Source organism: Astyanax mexicanus, chromosome 2 (assembly GCF_023375975.1).
Source record: "Astyanax mexicanus isolate ESR-SI-001 chromosome 2, AstMex3_surface, whole genome shotgun sequence".
Lineage (NCBI taxonomy): Eukaryota > Metazoa > Chordata > Actinopteri > Characiformes > Acestrorhamphidae > Astyanax > Astyanax mexicanus.
In genome coordinates, this window is record NC_064409.1 from 34,566,669 (window position 1) to 34,589,578 (window position 22,910).

Genomic DNA, 22,910 nt, shown 5'->3' on the forward strand with positions numbered 1-22,910 from the left:
CACTCTGTAATCTGGAAGTTTGAGCTAAATTGCTAGCAAAGACAACCTTGTATATTGTCCAGGTATCGTATTTTTCAAAGTACAAGGCGCACCGGATTATAAGACTCATTATGTGACACTAGTGAGGAACAGAGGTGTACAGGACCTGTATAGTTAAGTAAACTAAACTAATTCTTAAATAAAAAAAAATATTTTAACATCAAACAAGCGCTGTATGTTAATCTACACAAATTTCTATTCAGAAAACTGTCTATTTGGTTGAGTTAGGGGCTTCCGTTTATTTACAGTAAGCGTAGATTTGCAGATTTTCACTGAGGCTAGTCGCGGTTAGCGACTTATGCTGCCCGACAGAGCTGCACTGAGGACTGAGAAGTGTTCTGGTAAGCCAGGGCAATATTAGCTAGCGGTTTGTTCCACATAGCTTGTTTTAACACGGTAAATATGCAGGCTACAGTACGATAATGCTCACCTTTGAATGGCAAAAGACTTAGCGCTTAGCATGGTTTGCGGGTAATGCTAATACTGCTCCAGCAGTGCTAGCCGGCGTTAGCTGCAAAAAAATACTGCTCCAGTCTCGAGTCTCGGTGCTGGAAAACTAAACTAAAAATTCCTTATAACGCTGTACTTTAGCAGAGTGGCTTTACTTTTAGAATTTTTACATTAGGTGCACCGGATTATAAGGCGCACTGAAAATCTTTGATAAAATGAAAGAATTTTAAGAGTGCTTTATAGTGTGAAAATTCTGTATTATCTCTGCTGTTGCTCAGTGTTAACTTGGAACCTGGGATCTTCTTCCTGTATTTATTTTCTTGCTCCCGCTCCAGACAGATCATGTACTCCATGTTCTCACTTGGAGAAAATTCTCCAGATTTATTTACTGATTCAGACCAGGTGGAAAAATCTTGTAAAAGAAAGCTTTAGAAGGTTGGTTTGTCAGGTGTTTTTGTTTATTGGCGTTTGTTGTAAAAGTATGTGATGTGCTCCATCTGTTGGGATGTGAGGACTGAGCCTCTGCAGTCACCTCAGTTCTCCCTCAGCTGAGCTCTCTCAGCCCGTCACACATTCAGAGACGCGCACACACACATCCACACTCACTCAATTTTCTCTAAAAACAGCATGTCTCCCCGACTGACACTAACTCGCTCGCTGTCCACGCCCGCTGTCAGTGTGTGTGACAGCCCCGTGCCTTGCACACACCGCACACGCAGCCTCTGACATCACCCAGCCGCATACACACTTAGCAAAAAAATAATCACACTCACTGTACAGACTGTTCTCTGCTCTGCCACTCAGGGAAGAAAATCCATGTTAGGCATGTCTCTCACCCTGCAGTCTAATACAGCCTAATAAGAGACAAACCCCTCCCATCTCGTTCCTGCTTTTTCCTGTCTTTAAACTTCTTTCTTCCTCCCTTCTGTACTTCCCTCTCTCTTTTTCTTTCTCTTTCAGTCTCACAATCTCCTCTCTCTCTCTATTTTCCCCCTCTCCCCCCTCTTTTTATCTGTTTCTGTGAGCCCTGGGCTAGCCCATAGCGACTGAAATGGGCTGACCGGAGGGAAAGCGAAATCAAAACAGCTCCTGAGTTTCCCCCTCTTTAAGTGTGTCCCTCTCCAACTCCCCTCCTAACACCCCCGAGGGTACCATGCTTCACAGTTGCCATGGAGACTGGGTCAGCTCTAATGCTATGTGTGTGTGTGTGTGTGTTTCTGTGTGTGTATATGTGAGTGCTCGAGTGAGGGACAGTGAAAGCACGGTGGTCAATACTAGCCTTCCAACTCTTGGTGCAGTACCACACACAGTGCCCCAGTTCACTCAGTATATATTTGTGCATGAACCTGTATGTGTGTGTGAGTGTCTGCTTTTTAAATGTGTATAAAAGAGGGTAGACTAAAGCTAAGTTTGAGGAGGGAGTTTAATCACTGAATGATTTGCTTTCAGAGTGATTTCAAAGATAACTATGGTTGCATATTTGTACACCAAAATTGTACCTAAGCACAACTGAAAAAGTGAAACAGCTGGAATAGAGCAAGTTTGTGAAGAGCTAGTAAAAATATGTGATGTACAGAAGTGTTCAGTGTAAAGTATTTGCTCTGAAACCCCTAAATACAATTTATAGGTCTCCTCGGTTTGTTAGAGAACAATACTGAACAAGCAGCATCACGAAGACCAAGAGTCAGAGATAAAATTGTCAAGAAGTTTAAAGCAAGTTTATGTTTTAAAAACTCATCCCAAGCTTTGAGCATCCAAAGGAGCACTGTTCACTGTGCTAAATACAGGACAGTCCTGGAAGAAACCACCCTTTTGGAGGCTGCTAAAGACCTAAGACTGGGATGGAGATTCACCTTCCAGCAAGACAGTGACCCTAAACATACAGCCAGAGCTATAGTGGAATGATTTAGATCAAAGATTGACTGAGCTTCAACTATTTTACAAAGAAGAATGAGCAAAAATCTCAGTCTCTAAATGCGCAAAGCTGGTAGAGACGAACCACAAAAACTTGCAGCTGTAATCGCAGCAAAAGGGGGGCTCTACTAAGTATTGATATATTGAGGCTGAGTCACACTTCAGATTTTTAACCATTTTCGTTCTACTTCACAATTATGTGCTAGTTTGTGGTTGTAAGGTGACAAAATTTGAGAAAGTTTAAGGGGTATGAATACTTTTGCAAGCCACTGAATGCAGCTTTTTGATCATCAAAAAGTCGACTGTACTGTGCTCAACCAAAACACACTACTGGTTTGAGGATACTTCATTATTTGTCATCATCATTGTTACTTTACAAATATCTTCACAGCCATACTCACACATACTCATTCATTTGTCTTTTTTCTAATTTTTATTTAGTTTTATCCCCAATTTTTAAGGCCAATTACCCAACCAACTCATTAGGACTTCCCCTATCACTACTAATGCCCAAACACCAGGAGGGTGCATCGAGTAGCCGAGTAGCATCACAGCACACTCGGTAGGAAAGCGCAGCAACTCTGTTTGAATACATCAGCTCACAGACGCCTCGTGCTGATCGACATCACCCTGTGGAGTGATGTGGGAGAGAGCGTCATCTACCCACCCAGAGAGAGCTAGGCCAATTTGCACTCTCAGAGCCCCAGCAGCTCTTGGCAAGCTGCATGAACAGGATTTGAACCGAATCTCCCAATTATTGTCACAGCGCTTAGCCCACTGGACCACTCGCAGCCCTTTTTTTAAAATTATTTTTATATCACTCGTTCCACCCTTTCAGCTCTGTAAACGTTCTCCGTTTCCTTTAGTGAATACGCATTTCTATTTGTCACTGCTGTAGTCTATGTGCAACTGAGTGGCATATGTAAGTGAATTGAATCCAGGAAAGATGTATGCATTACCATTTTCTTTTGTGGACCATATAATGCATGTAGGTGTAATCTGTGGCTGTGTGCATGTTCCCCCTTCAGGAGGATGCCCGGGCTGATGCAGTGGACTGCATTGTGAAGGACATTCAGAACACACAGTGTCTGCTGAACGTAGAGTACAGCGGCGCTTCCTGCCCACACGTCACCCTGCAGTTCACAGACTCCAAAGACGACGTGGGTCTGGGCCTGGTCAAAGAGGGGCTTGTGATGGTAGATGTCCGCAAGGAGAAACACCTGCAGAAAATGGTGAGTTTATACATTTCTCTCTGAATAGCAGGGAAATTTTCAGCTTTACACGCACACTTTCGCTTTTGTAGAAATCTGACATGACCCCTAGCTTCATACATAAGCACACTATTGAGGTGTATTGTGTTGTAATGGGCTTTTCTACGCCTTGTAAAATGGAGAGCTATTTTCCATTGATCCATAGAGCACAGCTATAGACAAACTTAATCATCCTGGTCAGCGCTAGGTCGGCATGCGGTCTGCTGTAACATATTGAGTGGGCCCGTGCGCCTTGCTGTTTCCCCATCAGCTCTTCACTGAGCCCTCAGCAGGTTCTCATTCGCTGGCCATTTTCTACCATTATAAAGCACTGCACTCCCAAGGTCTGCTCAGCAGTCTTCTCAGAGTTGGAGCTTTATGAGAAAGCGGAACTATTGGTGACATTATGTTCTTTAAGATTTGACACAAGTCGTTTACTGAAACTGCTACATTCTGGAGTGGAGCTATTGGCGTGCATTGCCAATGAAGGGGGTGAATCTGAATTTTGTCAAGTTAATTTTCCAAATTCTGCTTTTATATCATTGCAATTTCAAGTTCAAGAGAACTCAATCATCTACCATTAAACATTAAAATATTTCAAGTTTGGAATACTTTGTTAGAACCATGGTACAATATATATAAAAAAGTTTATTTTCCCTTTTTTTTATATATATATTGTAGATTAAGACAATATAGACATCAGAACAATGAAGCAACAAATAGAATTGTGTATTTTTACAAAAACATGTTTTAATTGTATTATATTATATTAAACTGATTCTTATCCAATTTTCTCCCCAATTTACAAGGCTAATTATCCATTCCACTCATTTAGGACTCCCCTTATTACTAGTAGGGTGGAATTTAGCACATGCCTCTTCCGACACATGTGAAGTCAGCCACCACCTGTTTTTTTAAACTGCTGCTGATGCAGCATTGCCGAGTAGCATCACTGATACATCAGCTCACAGACGCTTCGTGCTGATCAACATCACCCTTTGCAGTGATGTTGGGAAAGAGCGCATCTACCCACCCAGAGAGAGAGCAAGGCCGATTTTGCTGTCTCAGGGCTCCGGCAGCTGATGGCAAGCTACATGAACGAGATTAAAACCCGCTGGACCACTCGAAACCCAAAAAAAACATGTTAAACAAATAAAAATACTTTTCGTGTTGATGCCAGTTATTCACACTCCTCACATTTTGTTGCCAGGTAAGGTGTGGGTGCAGTCACACTGCATATTCACTTCAAGTGGCTTTGTGGATATAGTATGCACCATAAAAGTCAAAGATGGAGTAGACAGAGACCCTAGTAATGTTCCCAGCTGTCCTCACTATCTTTTGTAGGGTCTTGCAGTCAGAGGCATTGCAATTCCCAAAGTGGGCAATAATGCAGCTGCTCAGGATTCTCTTTTTTTAGGGTCTCCACAGGAATTATGCCGCTAGTGTTGAGGAATCAGAGACGTTCCCTGCAAAGTGCTATTATTATTAACTTTGGCTTTTTTTATTTAATCTTCTAAATGGCAAAGCTTTTTGATCGTACGTTTTGAAACAAACCCCACGGCAAACTTCTTCTAATGGACTATTCCAGCTTACGGAAGTTCACGCTGTAAGACTGGCTGTATTGGAGTTGGCTAGTGGTGACCGGTGAGCATTTATGGCCTGTGATTCCGCGGCTGTCTCACCCTGTGTCTTTTAACCTGTTCTTTAACATGTGCATCAGTTAATGCTCTGGAGTAATGGCAGGCCTTCTGCTCCGGCTCTCCAGAGAGCTCTCCTGATCAACTGCTGTGTAAACTCAGCGGGTGGACCTGCAGCCCGGCGCCATATGGAACCTGATTGGGATGGACCCCGTCCGGTCTGCCGCGCCGCCGTTCCCAAAGGAGCACTGTCGTTCCGGGTCGCTTTCTTCCTCTGCCTCGTTTCGCTGGCAAGCCAGTTTCCTCCTGGCTGGGCCTCGCTGTGAATTACTGCAAAAACATCTCTTCCCCCCCCGCCCCTTTGAGAGCTCTCCCTCTCTCACACACACACGACCATGTAATCTGCAGCATGCGCGCATCTGCCGCATCCTGGCCTGCTTTCTCTCCGCTTCTACAGATGCTGTGTGTATGTGTTTGTCTTTGAGAGAGAGAGAGAGAGAGAGAAAGAGAGAGAGAGAGAGCTGCTGTGCTGCTTTTGAAGCCTAGCCAAGTACTTCAGTCATCAGATGATTATAAAGCGCTTATCCTCTGCAGGTATTTTTGGGAGGCTGCGCTTTGCAGAATGCCTGTGCACAAGTGTCCGTATGTATGTATGTGTGGGTGGATATATGTATATGGCTAAGCAGATGGACCACAGCCACACTGACCACTGGATTAGATGAGGCTAATCATGGCAGATCTTTCCAGCTGCTCCCTGCAGCTCCCATAAGTGCCGGAGAGAGACGCTTGGAGCTGGAAGAAGCCACAGCTTCCGAAAAAACCCTGCTAAGCTTTATTAGTACACGACCAGACTTGATTCGTAGTAATTAAATCCTCACATTAAGTTGTAATTGTACTGTAATTAGCCTGGGAACTACAGGTTGTCAGCATCTACATTGTCTGGATCGCTGTTTAGTTAATGTGGAACAGGTATTAAACCGCTATCATCCAAACAGTCATTCCAAAGTTCAACCAGTTAAATCGATTAGGAGATCCATACAAAACCATGCTTGTGGTGTTTCTGTATTTTTCGCACTCGGATTATAAAGCGCACTATCAATGAACGTCTGTTTTCTAGTCTATTTTCATACATAAGGGGCACCAGATTGTAAAGCGCTTTAAGCAACACTATTAAAGATGCCTACATCAATGTGAACATCTAATGGGGAAGCTGGATGTTAATCTACATGGATTTCTCTTTTGAAAACATTTTGAAGCGCTAGTAAATTAATGCTGCTGCACCCAGCCTTAGTGCTGGAGAAACTTCACTGAAAACTTACCCTTATAATGCTGTGCTTTAGCGGAGTGGCTTTACTACTCCTTAACTTGACTGGTAGAATTCATACATAAGGCACACTGTAGATTTTGGGGAAAAAAATAGAATTTGAAGTGTGCTTTATAGTCTAAAAAATACAGCAATTTGTACTTTTTTGCAGGATATGAGCTTTTTTCTTGTGCATGAAACCCAGATTTTTTAATTGTAAAGCATTCCATTGCAATTTAGGTGTTTAGGGACTTTTAGGGTTTTATCAGGTTTGTTGTCAGTAAATCATGTTTGATCATACACTGCTGTCTGCTGGGGAGATCTTGGTTACAGGCATACATGCCAAGATAAATCCCTAAAAAAATGTAAAGCCAAACTTTTTTTTTTTTTTTTGGCATTTTTCCCTTGTAGCATGGAATGGAGCAAATTATGACTGCAATGATTTAATGTTATTACATGGTAGAAAAAAACATTGCAAACCTAGCATTTGTTGGGTCTAAAAAGCACACTTTTTAATATTCCAGCCCATGTTTTCACTATATACTGTTTAAAATACAAGATCATTGAGGGAAATTTTGCAGGATCTTCAATTAGAACTTTCTAAAATCCTTTTCTTTAAGTTTTTTAAAAGCACCTTAAGGGGTTCAAGTTTCAAGTGAAAATTTTAGGTTACTGTGGTATTTGTCTGTAGTTCTGAGCACCTAATATGTCTGCTAATATGTCTCTCTGTGTTTTATGGTTTTAAGAGGACATAATACACTTTTATGCCAGCTGCTAGACTTTAGAAGATTCTGCATTGAGAATTTTCCAATAGTCATTCATTTATTTCTATAAAATTTTCTGACAGAACTTTTGCTTAACTAGTCTTTATCTGACTGATATTTTGTCTGTGCTCTGAACCACTCACAGATCTTGTTACATTTTTATGACCTCTCTTTAGATTTCATAAAATTTCCATCGCTTTCATGCCTTTTGCCAGACCTTGCACTATTGCAAAGCTTTTTATCCTCTGAAAGATCTGTCTTTCTGACCTATTGCATAATAATTGATGTCTTGCTTAATAATGTTGAACAGCCTGTTTTAGTAAAACTTATTATAATTAAGATCTGCTGGCAAACGAATTATCAGATATTTCCCAGAATAATGCTAGATATTTAAAAGGATATAAGAAATGAAACAAACCTTGAAAATAATTAAACTGCATAATCATTTTTTAAACACAGAGTTTATTGTGTATTGCACGTCCTCAGGATGTGCTAATGGGCTGTAGATTTCAGTCCAGAGGCTTAGAACATTTTTCCAAGCCCACGTTGTTTATTGCTCTATGAGTCAGGGTCATGTAGGCCTCTGGAGAACCTTTTAACTGGCCGGGATCTGTGAGAGACATTCATGAAAGTTCTTTAATTGAAATTCAATTCTCTTGCTCGCATGCTCTCGTATTTGTTCGCCCGCCGCCGCCCGCGCTGCATTTCTAGTACACTTGGCTGCTGTTTGGAAATTTGCATCCATTTGCATGTCTCTGAAAGCAGCATGATAAATTATAATCTGCAGAATTAAAGTAAATGCACTGGATCAAACCTTTCCCTTCCCTGCTAAATGAGATGTGATTTAGAATGCCATTAATATATGGTAATTATTTACACTGCTTTCACGCCATAGCAACCTGCCCTCCAACTCCCCTGAACTACAGCTCTTTGATATTTTATTCATTTTCTTCACCCCACGTGAGGAGCCGGGGGAACTGGGAGAGGTGAAGAGCCACGGAATCCTCTCCTTTTACTTGTCCTCCTCTCTGCTCAGAGGATATCAGCGGCGCTTGACACCTGCTTTCCCACCTATCAGCAAATCTGAGCCCTCCTAAAGCCCACGGACCGGAGTCGACACATCTGAGAGCAAACAAGACACTTTCACGGTAGTTTAGTATGAAGAGGAAGATAGTAGTGAGAGAGAGAAGGTTAGATAGAGAGCAGCTGATAGATAAGACGGTTTGCAAACACCCCCCATCACCCCCACTCTTTCTGTTAATGCAGGTGCTCTGATAAGAGTCTGAGATTTATAAGCTGGTTTTAAGGTTGATGGCTGTGTATTAGTCTGACATCAGGTTGACAATTTCTTTTGCGGATGTTTGCTTCCAGAATGGTAGAGGTAATATCAGCAGGCAGACAAGCGTTGCTGACTGTATACTTAGCTCTTTGCACTGAGCGGAGTAAAGCATAGCATGCCGTCTTTAGAATTTCTCAAAACCAAAGGTCATGAAAATGGTAACAAACTACATTATGGTCAGTTTAACACTGTGACAGCATGATTTAAAACTTCTCAATAGATATCTGTAACAGATATATGTATGCGCAGTTACAGAAGAGATTGATTTCTTTGCTAACACTCCTTAACTCAATAGAAAACATAGCACAAAAAGTCAGGAAGTGTGTGTCCAGTAGACTATTTATTTACTGTATCGATGCTACTTGGCAGAAAATCTTATACAATTTGGAAAGCCTGTTTATTTCCCTTTTAAATGGTAAGAATATTAAGAATAAAGTAAATGTAAGGAACATGTTTTTTATTGGATGAGCAGTGGAGCTGAGTATGTGGACTGCGTCCATGAAAAATTAGGCAACTCCTTCTCCCATTGCCAAGCTATTGACACTTGTTTTTAGCTGCCAATCTGCTGCCTGACCAGAATCGGCATGCCTTGTTTGACTGATCTGGATAGGGCATATGCAAAAGGGCAAAAGAGCTGGCGTTCCGCAAAACTACGTTTTTTTTTTTTTGGAAGGTTTGTTTTTTTTTTTTTTTTTTGGAATGAGCCCTGGTACCAGTATCTCCAAATTCAAGGTCAAGTTCCATGTAACTGTGGATGTCAGAAACAGGCAGCAAAGTGGGCGTCAAACACCAAACAAGTCCATGGCACAATAAGCTGAATTTTGATGTGCACAACCCACATACTCAGCTCTGCTGCTCTTTCCACAAACACATGACCTGAAAGCTGTTTCCAGTCCCAAATGAAACCCTAACTCCTGTGGTCCTCCTCCGCTCACCCTGTATTCACACTATCAGGTGACAGAACGACAAGCAACTAGTCACTTTCTATGGGAGTATGCAATTTCTGACGGCAATTTGGCGACAAGTGGCAAGCAACACGTATCGAGTGGATATTTTGGTTAAGTTTCATGCAGTGAAGTGACTTTCTAAACTAATTAGCCAAGCAGATTCTTCAGAACAGTCTCTTCTTTTCCTTTTTTATGTGATGCATATTTGCACATACACAGAAACATTCTTATAAAAATTAATCATGGAAGAAAGTAATGGGTAGCCCAATATTTTCTAATTCTAAATTAGGGAGCAAGATAGCCAGCCACACGATAGTAAGAGTCAAACTTAGGGCAAAGCCAAAATAAGCAGTCCTACCTTACACCTTGCGCAAGGCGAATCTGAAGCTCATTGCTGTCTTGCGCTCTGCAAACAGACCGTTTTCTTCATCTAGCACCTGTGTCATTTAAAAGTGACAGAGCTTGTGAATATATCTACGCTGATGGGTGTGATAGACTGGAAGTGAGGTGTGTTCAGGTTCACATTTCTGGCGTATTGCTATCTTGGCAGCAGAAAACACAGGTGTGCCACTAACTGAAATTAACCTAGACAACAGTCAACCGTCAGACATCCTTTGCTATCTTGGCAATGCAGGCAATCCGTTTCCTTTGCTGTGAAGCGCAGAACCACTGCACTGTTAAATTACCATTCCTTCAAAGTCAGAGAGCACCTGGCTCTAATTAAGAGATGTAGTACATGCCTTTTGTTTGTTTAAGGCTGCACAAGGCGTACTTTTCCTGACGTTACGATAGCAAAGACACACTGATACGTCCTAAATGAAAGTGTATGGTGCATGGTTGACTGCCTATAGATCCTTAAAATAGGGCCTTAGTGTGCAAGGTATAAAAACCTTCAGGTTTTACATGGATATTTGATGGAGTGGAACCATCAGTTTTACTTAGTCAGTATTAATAGGTAATATTTTAAAATATAATATTAAAAGGTGATATATAGGTAATATAATAATATAAAGACACACATCTAGGAATTGTTTAAAAAAAATGATTTTTTTTTTTTTTTTTCACATTTGATTGTTTTATTTTCCTCTCTGCCATGATGTTCACACAGCTCAGAAAGAACCCATGCATTCAGATAGGCGACTGTTAAAAGGGAATTCTGGGTAATAGTGTGCCGCTGAGTCTGCTTTGTAGCTATCCTTGCCGAAGGGCTTAATGGGGGCACGCAGAGGGCGCTCATGAACACAATTTAGATTGACAGAATAAGAAGCGGGCTGTTCTACAGCCTCATGGTCCTTGTGGACACTTGCACACAAGGACTACACCCTTATCCTACCAAGACTAATGAATTATGCCTTAATTAGCCTAGTGATACATGTTGATGCAATACACAACTTCCCAATCCAGCTGTGTAGTGAGTCTTTACAAAGCAGAGTAGGGCTATGCAATGGCTTGCCAGCAAAATATCCCACATGCTCACCCAATGTGATAGCTTTTTTGATTTTATTACTTTCATTTTAATGCTGTGATGAAGTTTTGCTACTGCAAATGGTTAATTTTTTGAAAATGTTGGGTGTACAAAATACATCTTAATTAAATATTTTTATAATAAATAAAAAACTATTTCATTTATGCATTTATTCTGTCTGCAAAAGGCTTATATGAGCTGTTTTTGTCCTCAAATGGCTTCAGTTTATAATTGTTAATATTATCCTAGGCTTCTAGTCCACAAAACACAGTTAAACAAAGAACGCTGAAATCAAATGACACTCCTCTCGTTCTGCCCTTTAAAAGCCCTTTGTGCCTGATGGAGATTTCTCTGCTGCCTCGCGCCATCAGGTTGTCTAAGTGACACTGGTGCCATTTGAAGTTCATTAGCTTTACACACAGATCATTACCTACTCAGTAATTACAACCAATTACAATCATAGAACAGATCCCTACTGCTGGTTAAAAATGCTTTAGAAAAAAATCAGACCCAGAAATGCCTGTGATTTTCCAGAGCATTTTAGTCTGATTCAGATATATTGTGCAGTTATGGAAAGACTGGGGGAAAAAATGCAGTTGCAGTTAAAAATCTGGAAACAAGCACACGCTACTGTGTCACTGACGTAAGACACGGTAAACTGAGTACTAACAACACCCTGGAGGAGAACCTTCAACCTGCTATCAGGACAGATTTACAAGCCTGAAAAGTTTGAATGCTTCACAGCTAAATATTGCAGAATCTTGAGAGTTTGTAACTTCTGTTTTCCTTTGCTGTGGATTTTTCTTAATCAATGGATTTAGTCATTTTATACATGCCCATGACCATAGGTCATAAAAAAAATCAAGCACCTGGCCATGCATGCTTTAGGAATATTGGTCAAAGAATTGGTGGTCCTCAAAGAGCTCAGCATTGGACTGAAACAAGATTATTTGTTTAAAAGGAATTCCCAAGACAAAGCGTAATACGATCTTACTCCTTGATCAACTAGAAATGGTTTAAAAAAAACACAGAAACTCAGTCACCAATTGTAGATGTTCCAATAATTTTGTCCACGTAGTGTACGCTTCATTCAGCCACTTCCATTTTTTTTTCTATCACCAGAGCAGCAGCAGCTTCCATTTGGGAACGCTCAAACCACTCCCCCCTGCTTATCTCAGCTTTTTCAGCACTGACGACTGCTTGCATAAAAGAATCTGGCACATCTAAATTTATCCGCTTGATTTAAAATACAGAGAAGCTGAGTGAGGAAGGAAAACAGAAGGAGCGATGATGAAATTCCTGAAGTTTTTGCATTTTTTGCAGCGATTTCATGAGAGGAAGTTCAGTGTTTCTAAGCTGTACGCCAGTGGAGCCTGTGCACTATTAATACACACACTTACCCACCTCATCCTCCTCTTCCCCTAGTGTAATTGAGCTGTAGGGGTCAGATGAGGAGGCCCATGGGAGGTATAGTATTTTTATTACTCTGTGATTGTGCTGAGGGGGAGACATCAGATTGTCTCCTGGGAGATGTGGATGTTTTTTTTTTATTATTATTATTAAATAAAGCAGGATTACAAATGTTATTTCGCGGATTTGTAATGATAGACTGATAGAGATGAATGAAGCTGTCTGTGGATAATTTTCTGAATGGTTTTTGTTTTACAAAATTATTTTTTGTTGTCCGAAACTAAAAAAGGACTACTACATTGACTCCCAAGATTTTGTTAGCAGTCTTTTTTGTTTATTTTGCCACTTTTTTCTACAGAATTATAATGTATAAATATTTATTAAACTTTTTTTTTTTTTTTTTATACATCCCAGCAGATATACCAACAAAGTACAATGCAGTGTTTCTACTACATTTATTTAAGAGTGGTGGACCACACAATTACAAAAACCTAAAGAGGGCTTTTACTTTGTAGGAAAGAATGCGGACTCGGCAGCCGGCTGGGCTGAAGCTGTTAATCCGTGATTACTAACAGTTGGGTTATAGTAAGTAGTACTGTAGGCATCAGCTAGGTGGGAGCGGTTTCGCTGTGATGATAGCTAATTGTTTTTCTCAGCTGGATTACTCACCAAGTTGATGACAGACTGTCTTTACACTAGCCTGTGACTATAGGCAACCCAACAGTCTGTTGTTTGTTTTCTTTTGTTTTGTTTTTGATCCGTTTTGTGCTTTGAAATCCAAAAAAAGTGCTTGTCATTGCAATATAACCAAAAATCAGTACTTGTTTGGTATAAATAATTAAAATATCTATCTTATTTTTATCTAATTCTTTATCTAATTCTTATTCTGCCATTTTCAGTTGCCAGATATTCGTACATCTTTTTTTCTTCTTCTTCTTTGTTCCTGTCCTAGCTTCTAGTTTTTAATGCAGTCACGTACTCGTAGTATTCTCTAATTGGGGAAAGTTGAGAGACGGGGGCGTGTTCTTGTTGCTAATGCTGTGTAGTTTGTGAACTGTTAACACACTCTCTCTCTCTCTCTCTCTCGACACTTTTGCACTCAATAAACCACAGATTCAGGCGGACTGAAGCGCATGTTGGCTAGTTGACAGCAGTATCGTCCCCTCCTTTTTTTTATTTTGTCTCACTCTCGCTCACACTTTAGCACACTGACTTCGCCACCCCTTATCACCCTCTGTCATGTTCCATCAACCCCCACTCCGCTACCCAGCCCTCAGTGCGGTGGTGGTGGTTGTGTTTGTGGGCAGGCAAGACACTTCCTTCTGACAGCCCTATTCACCCTCGTCCTCATTAACCAAGAACTGTGTTAGCGTCTGTCTTGTAATGGACGTTTTGGACTCCTCTCGCATAAGTCCGTTCTCTACACATAAAACACACAGACGCACGCGCCCACACACACTTCCTGTGTGCCACTGCAGTCACGGTTAAGGCATGAGACGCATCCCGAATGACACGCGCCACTGACCAAAACCTATTTGCTTCTGACACTCCTCAGGCAGGATGACCTGGAGGTTGAGAGAGAGAGACACTCGGGCCATTTCGCTTCATTTCAGTGAGGAGATTGAGTACACCAAACTTTCAAACACGCTTTCAATGTTAGGGGCGTTTGGAGTGTGGCTTGATGTTCAGTCAGTGTGCAGCAGCAGAGCATTGTGGAGATGCTGTGTGGTGATTTTGTGTTGAGCTGGGGGGAGGAAGTGTAATAGTGATACACTTGAAAACACAAAAGTGAATTCAATAGAGAGCATGAATTAAACTAGAGAATCAACACAAGAGAATATGGGACTTTTATATGTTCATATGTTGGTGATTAATTTAATTTGCACTAGGAGCACAGTAGTGCACAAAGACCTAGATGATATGAACTCAAATTAATTAATTATAATGTTAACATGTATATTATATTTTTGTATATTTTTCCAATTTCAATTAATGAATAACAGGCATGGTGTTTGTCTTATAAGCTGCTTATGTTGGCCAGTTAGCTTAGTGTTTTAGTTAAAGTCCGTTTTACCACAATGTCACTGATTGGGCAGGGTAGAGTCACATGTTCAGTCACTTCTGTTTTTAGGGGACAGTACATGAATATGCAGTAAGGAAAGGTTTAACAGGTTTAATTCAAAGAGTATATGAAAGCTGTTTAAAATTAGTTATATATTCTTGATGTATTATTTTTTGTCTCTAGTGTATGATTCAATTGTTTTGATTTTTGTATATTTTTTGTATGCAATAATATTGCCCTTTTTTTTGATATTGCATAATATACAGCTCTGGAAAAAATTAAGAGTTCAGTTTCTAAATCAGTTTCTCTGATTTTGCTATTTATAGGTATATGTTTGAGTAAATTGAACATTGTTGTTTTGTTCTATAAACCACAGACAACATTTCTCCCAAATTCTAAAAAAAATATTTTATTTTACAGCATTTATTTACAGAAAATAAGAAATGGCAAAAATAACAAAAAAGATGCAGAGCTTTCAGACCTCAAATAATGCAAAGAAAACAAGTTCATATTCATAAAGATTTAAGAGTTCAGAAATCAATGTTTCGTGGAATAACCTTGGTTTCATAACTGTTTTCATGCAACTTGGCATGTTCTCCTCCACCAGTCTTACACACTGCTTTTGGATAAATTTATGCCACTCCTGGTGTAAAAACTCAAGCAGTTCAGCTTGGTTTGATGGCTTGTGATCGTCCATCTTACTCTTGATTATATTCCAGAGATTTTCTATTTGGTAAAATCGAAGAAATCATTTCATTTTTAGGTGCTCTTTTTTTTTTTTTTTACAGAGCTGTATTGTGATATTATTTTAGGGCCATATGGGTCATCGGGGTGCAGATTTTTTGCTGTTTGTAGCAAAAGGGAAAATTCACACTGTTCTCATTTCACATTAAATAATATCTACTAGTAACATTATATCCATCCAGTATCATTTAATTTACTTAAGCCCTGGATGTATGGAGTGCATTATTATTATTATGACATGTTGGATCCTGGACTTACTGGTTACAGTCAGGTGAAAATCTCAATTAGGGGTGTGCCCTATCATATTGGATGCAATGCAGTAACCGCCAAATAAAATTGAATATCATTTTGTTGCAAAAGTGTGTGTATGTATGTATGTATGTATATATATATATATCGCAAATGAAAAAAAATAATAATAATAATTGTATGGTAATAATATCCACCCCTATTCTCTACTACACAGATAGTTTAGCTCAAATAAAATAAATTCCTCAAATGCTTTCAACACCAGCATGATGACCAAATGAAGCCCAAAGCCCAGACTAAAGCTCTATTTTGTCAGGATTAAATTTGCATGGGGTCCTGAGGTAATTCTTTCACAGGACCTCATCTGTGATTTCATTTCCATTCAGACACTCTCCTTCAAGAACTTCAGAAGCAGAATTACCTGCTGTTTTGTCATTGAATCTTGTCCAGATTCACATCTCTAGGGAGATGTCACTTCACTATATAGTCCCCAAGTGCACATATCTAAGATCTCCAGCAGATATTAAACACTTTTTAAATTGCACAAAAATGAGGTAAAAACCTACCAAATTGTAAAAAGAAAAGGACATTTCTTCACCACAACTGTGATAACAGTCCGATTTTTCTTTTTTTTTTTTTTGCTTCCTTGTCCTCTAGTGATTTTATTTTAGCAAAATGAGACTAATGTCTCCAATAATAAACTAAATTTGATTAAAATAGGTTTAAATAGATTGCTTTTTCCCAACCAGACTGAGATCTTAATTTTGTACATTAAATTTTTTTAAAGCTAAATTTGATTAAACTTTTTTTTTAATCTTTGATAAAAATTGACTTTAATGCCAGTTTATCACAACTAGATTCAACTAGGGCTGTACAGTGTATCATTCTAGCATGGTCATTCCAATGTGCACATATGCAATATTCAAATTACAGGTCATGAAATGCTAAAGCTTGCTGCGTCCAGAGTAGGCCTGTCAGGTTAACTGTTATTAAAGAATGATGTTATTATAAAATAGATACTATCAGTGTGTTTTTTTTTTTTTTTTTTTAAATCATTGTGTGTCACAAATATAACAGCAATATAGACCGTTTTAGAGGAATATTCATGAGCGTAGGAAGTGACGTAGCTGTTCCTAGGACACTTCAGTTTAGCGGTAAACAGCGTTCAAAACAGTGGACGTAATTTTTTTAATTTAACATGAATGCAAACTTCACATAATCTAAAGGTCACAAACATTGAAAATCAGGTCAAATTGTTCTTTAAACAAGTAAACTATGGAGGACCAAAAATTACATAAGTATAAATAAATACACATATGTATAAATATATAAATATATAAATGAATAAATAAATTAATGTTGAAATTAATAAATATATAAATAAATGCACATATAAATGAATAAATACATAATATGTAAATAAATACATGCTCAAATAATTGTATAGGTAAATAAATTAATAAATACATTTCTTATTTATATATTTATTTTCATTTATATGTGCATTTATTTATGTCAACATTTATTTATTTATTAATTTATTTATTTCAAAATTTATTTACTTATACTTTCATTTTTGGTCCTCCATAGTAAACACGCCTGCTTTCGTTTTTCACACTGCTGACCTGCCTGCAGTTACAGTGTCTGCTCACAACTTCTCCCTCCTTCTTATCTACAAATCATGCAGAGTACGTGTTGGATAGCGTCTGACTTGCTCCAACCTCACCATACACTATAGTGATGCCTTCTCTACTACAGGAACAAATATTCCCAACTTTTACACTGAGAAAGTAATTATATGTGCCCAAACTGCGTTACGCTTTCACTGCCTCAGTGTCAACAAGGTAGTGATCACATCTGGGTAGGTCACCTCTGGCAAGCGTTTTAAATCAGAGGAAAAAAACTTCCCTCTTAAATCCTTATCAAAAGGATCAGGAAAAGAGGTTTGATCACTTTTATACTAATTTCTGTCCATATGTTTGCTCTGTTTTCGGGAGATTTGCGAAATATGCGCTCTCATTTTGACAGCTGTATACTTGAAAATAGCGCCACCGGAAGCGTCGAAGGAACAGACATGCGCATTAGCTTTGTTATTGTTTTCCTCATTAAAACGGTCTATAATAGCAACATAATGCAATGGATTTGGAATAGGAACAATTGTTTAAATACTCTACATAAATAAAACACACATTCAGTATTTCTGTATACAATACAGTTCATAATGGGCTTTCTTCTAGGTTTTCTGTACAGTTTATATTTATTAAATTGGAAAAATGCATTGTATCGATTTAAATTAAACACAAGATATATACGTTTTATACATATAATTCCTGCTACAGTATAGTAAATATGTCTGTATTTTTTTTAAATGGCAAAATATATTAAAAACAAAAATTGGCTTTATTTGTTACATGCTACTTATGCTACTTAAAACTTCTTTAGCTTCTTAGAGCGTCCCTTTACACATAATTTAAATGTCAAAAATTGCTTTTACACTTGTTGTTTAAACAGATATGTGAATAAAAGTATACGAAACATATCTTGCTGCCTTAAATTTAACACTTTTTTTTTTTTTTTTTACATTATCGCAATATGTAATGTTAGCTTCGTATCGTTGCTATCAAAGCACCTGCAAAAGCACCTGTCAGTTGTTCTGTATATATTATTAATGTTATTATGGGTGGAATAATAGGAATGCTTTGTCATAGAAAATGATTGGCATGAATCTAGGTTGGCCAAAAACGTAAACACTTACCAGTATTTTTTTATTAATTTTTTTTTTAATCTATGTATTTTTTTTTTTTATGTTTATCACACGTTAGATTTTTTTTTTTTTTTTTTTTTTTTTTTTTTTTTTTTTTTTTTTTTGCGCAACTCAAACAAAATTGTCTAACACCAGGAGGACAGGTTAGCACTGTCAGATCCTGTGTGTGATCCTCTCAGTGTCCCTCAGTATCTATCCACATTTCTCAACATCTACACATCATCTTCAGACCATCTGGTGATTATATGTATGTCAGGGTGTTCCGCTGCTTCTTTAGCTTTAGCGCTGAGTGTGTGAAGGTGTGAATGGTTATAGCTGGTGGCATTTGGGGTTGGTAGACGATGAGGTGCAAGGCTGCTTTGCGTGCGTGTGGTTCGAGCAGGCCGTGGACTTGATGGATGGCCCATGCGCTGCCTGCACTTTCCACTCAGTCTGCAGCTGTACCCTCCAGATATGCTTCTGTCTCCCTCCTCTCTCTCTCTCTCTCTCTCTCTCTCTCCTTCCGTGTGTTCAGCAGCACTGCAGAATCAGCTTGCCAGCTAAGCAATTAAGACCTAAATACACCCCCACACCCTCCACACAAACACACGCGAGCTCTGCGGACGCGTGCTCCAGCACGTTATAGAAAGAACGTCTCACGCTGCAGTTTTCAACATCTGGCATCTTTGCGCGTTTGTGTTCATTTCTTGGCTGTGATCTCAACTGTTTCTAATAAGCTGGGAAATATGGCACTAGTGGAACATGCTTCATCCCACCCCTCTGTTTCATTCTAAAGCTATCTATCACAATGGCAAATTCTAAGAGCTTTGCACTATGAGCTGAACACATTATCTGTGCCTTTTCTTCTTCTCTTTTTTCAACCTTTCTCTCCCTCTCTCTCTTACACACACCTTCTCTCTATCTCCTGCCTGCGTGACTCATCTGTGGGTCAGTCGATGATTCTAAATGGCCACTCTGGCAGAAACGGTCAATATGGTCGCTGTTTGTGCAGGCCTGCTCGTGCTGTTGCTCATCGGGTGCAGGGACATACAGATAGACAGAGAGAGAGAAAGAGAGAAAGGGAGAGAGACAGAAAGATTGGTCTGAGTGCAGCCTGTAAGCTCCCACACCTCTCCGTCTCCAACCAAAACCAAAGACCTCAAATATAAACCCCCCTCTTACCTTGATCCAGTGTCTCCTTGACTAAAGACTTCTTTCAGTAGTAATTCAGTGTCCACATACTAGCGCATTTAAAAATATATATAATATCATTAAAAAGTTACTTTATTTCAAAATATGAAACTCATATATTATATTATATAAATGTATTACACACAGAGTGATCTATTTTAAGTGTTCATTTCTTTTTATTGTTGATGATTGTAATAAATCCTAAATATCAGTGTCTCAGAAATGTACAATATTATATAAGACCAATTGGTACTTTTGCCAGTTTGGGCATTGTGCCAAATCCTGCTGGAAAATGAAATCCTCAGCTGCATAAAAGTTGTCAGCCTTGAGAAGTATGAAGTGCTGTAAGATTTTTTGGACTTAATATAACACAGTGGACCAACACCAGCAGATGACATGGCTCTCTTATGGAGATGTGGATTTCATTTATTAGCAGGACTTGGAACTTTGCCTTAATCTCCAAAAGTACCAGTTGTTCTTATATAACATTAGAATTGTCTGAGACACTTATTTTTGGGTTTTCATTGCCTCTAAGCCATAATCAACAATGAAAGAAATGGATCCTTAAAACACTTAAACTAGATCATTCTGTGTGTAAAACACCTAATGAGTTTCATATTTTGAACTGAGTTATTGAAATACAGTAACTTTTCAATAATGCTCTATATTTTTTAATACACTAGTAGTTATGTAGATCAGGTGTATAAAAGTAATTCGGATGTGTGCCTGTTAGACCCAGGGATGCTCCTAGGTCTGCTGTTTGTATTGCGGACATGCGTAGGGGAAGCCCACTTGCCCTAAAGCTGCTTGTTTGCATTGACTGCATAGCTTTGTGGGTGGGTGATTCTTCTAGTCATCTTTTTGTTGTTCACTCATTTTTAAAGCCACTAATCCTCAGTCAGCTCTGCCATGTGACACTAATCCCAGCTCTTAGCCTAAGCACTGTTCTTCTGCTTGTTTTCCAGGTGACCGAGTATCTAAATGGCCAGGAGTCTGCAAAGAGTGCCAGAGTAAGTCCCTTCACCAGTCTTCTCCATCTTTCTTCATCTTCCTTCTGTCCTCTGTTGCCCTGCTCTCTCAATCACCTCCAACGCTAAACTCTAAAAATCATTCCCTCAAGTCCTACTATCTCTCTTCTTCATTCGTGCTGTCTGCACTTTCTTCTTTTCCTTAACATGAGATTTGAATCTTTGCCTTAACCTTATTTGCAACAATTCAACATTCTAGGATTACAGTTATTTTTCAAGAACAGTTTTGTGAACATTCCCAGCACTTTTATGCAACAGTAATTAAATATTCCCAAAATGTTGTCTAGAAATGCACCCTTAGTATGTAATTTCTTTCCCCAATGTACCAAGAATGGTTTTCTTAAGTTATGTAAATGTTCCCACCACATGACCACCACATGATTATAGTGAATTATAGATCCTGGCCCTTCTAACTTCAATTGTTAGGTGCAGGATTTATCAGCTTCCTGTATTCTATTACTTATTAACATTAGCGCAAGTTGTGGAAACATTCCCTGGTGTTCTTATTTTCCCCTTTTTTATTCATCATCCATTGCATTAAACGATTTTGCTATTCTATGCACTAACATGCCAAAAAACATGGGATTGCAGTATGTATTGCAGAGTGTTATCTTAGGGCACTGTATTTGTTGTGAGGGTAAACACTCATGTGTTCTTGGTAGGACGACTTATAGTTCTTATAGTAGGTCCAATTCTGAAGTTGTGCTGCCTTTTAACATTCCTCAGTCTCCACAATTTCCAGTTTGTATCATTAATACATCATAGAAGGAATTACCACCCACAGTGGACTGGACAGGTGGTGGTAATGAATGGAACCACCAACATCTGGCTTGAAGATTTTCACAGACGTCCCCTTGAGAAACTAATCCTGACGGGATAGGGCTTTAGTCCAGTTCGTAAGCATTTGGTGTGTTGGCATCGCATAGCAGTTACACCATAAGGGCAGGTACACTAATGTATGCACAGGTTATATGGTGTTGATTTGAAGCACAGGCCTTTCTTTAGCTTCCATGCTCAGTACAGCTACTGCACTGTCCCGTATGACCATGTGCTCTTTCCTTCTAAAGGCAACAGTCAACCATGGAACAGTGAGCTCTTCAAAACTAGTGCTGGTCCCAGACAACACTTACTTCTGTGGCTGTGGCCCATTCAGCCCAGTTTGGTGCATTTTCCAGCACCATTGCAAGAAACACAATCTTCTCACTTGTGCACAGTTCCCCATCAGAGGCCAATGGGTGTTTAACAAGACACGAGTGGCAAGCTCTGTTGTGGGAGCTGCAAACGGAACCATGCGAGGAGCTGATGATGATGATGTCTCTCCTAACAACGGCGCTAATTATCATAGCTGCTAATTAGCTGTGATTCTCTCAGTCTTAACAGCCGAGCGAACACACACACACACACACGGAGAAGAAGAGAGAGGGGGAGTGTTTGGTGAAAGAGTGAAGCTTGTACGACTCCTTTCTCTTCCAATCTCGGAATTCGCTGTGAATGTAAGGTCATTTCACTGCTTGGAAATGGAACGTTAAACAGAAAAAAAGCACTTCAATGCTTTATGAAGTGAAGCCTGCGTGAGAAATCGACGGAATAGAATTGAATGAGGATGTGTCCACACATGACTGGACCTAAATTGGTTGGTGCGAGAGGCTGTTTAAAAAGTCTGCTCTTTCTGCTTTTAGAGAGACGTGCTGATGTTGGTCACTACATGGACTTTTTCAATGCCTAATGCACTTTTGCTCTTTTTTTTAACATCACAAAAGCCTTTCACAAAAAAGGCCTTATATTTGATGGACCATTATTGGATTTTTTAATTGCCGTTGCCGTTATTTAGAGAGCACAAATAGCCTCTCATTATAACGCCAATATTTTATTTTTTAGTCACAACTGATTTTTAGGGGTCTCCCCCCCCCCCCCACACACACACACAAAAAGTACAACCATGTTATCTTACCACATTCAATCAGTGACATTACAGACAGGGTTCGTACAGTCATGAAAAACCTAGAAAAGTCATGGAATCTGAAAATAGCAGTTTCCAGGCCTGGATAAGTTTTGGAAAAATAAAAATACCAAGATAGTTTCGGAAAAGTCATGGAAATTTGGTCTACAAACCATTTGTGTTTCAGTTTATCGATGGAGAAAATCTATTTTGCCTGAGCTATTTAGCTCTCAGGATGTGACACACATTTTATTATTAAAAATTTATTTTAGGCCTACTATAATCAATTTTGGTTATAGTTTTAGTTAATTCTGGGATTTATTGTCTGTGTGCAGTGATGGCATGGAAAAAGTCATGAAAAAATCATGGAAATGTATTGGTTAGAACGTGTATAAACCCTGTACAAAGTAATATAAGAGAACTTTGGCCTGTGGAA

At 39.2% G+C, this 22,910-nt stretch overlaps 1 protein-coding gene across 1 annotated transcript in view; it reads left to right on the plus strand.

Annotated features, from left to right (window-relative positions):
* snd1 (staphylococcal nuclease and tudor domain containing 1) overlaps nt 1-22,910 on the plus strand; it is a 276,271-nt gene that overhangs the window by 251,240 nt on the left and 2,121 nt on the right. The window contains exons 22-23 of the mRNA XM_022671391.2: nt 3,432-3,635; nt 20,473-20,517. Of these exons, the coding sequence (XP_022527112.1) occupies nt 3,432-3,635; nt 20,473-20,517 (249 nt within the window). The remainder of the gene's footprint in view (nt 1-3,431; nt 3,636-20,472; nt 20,518-22,910) is intronic.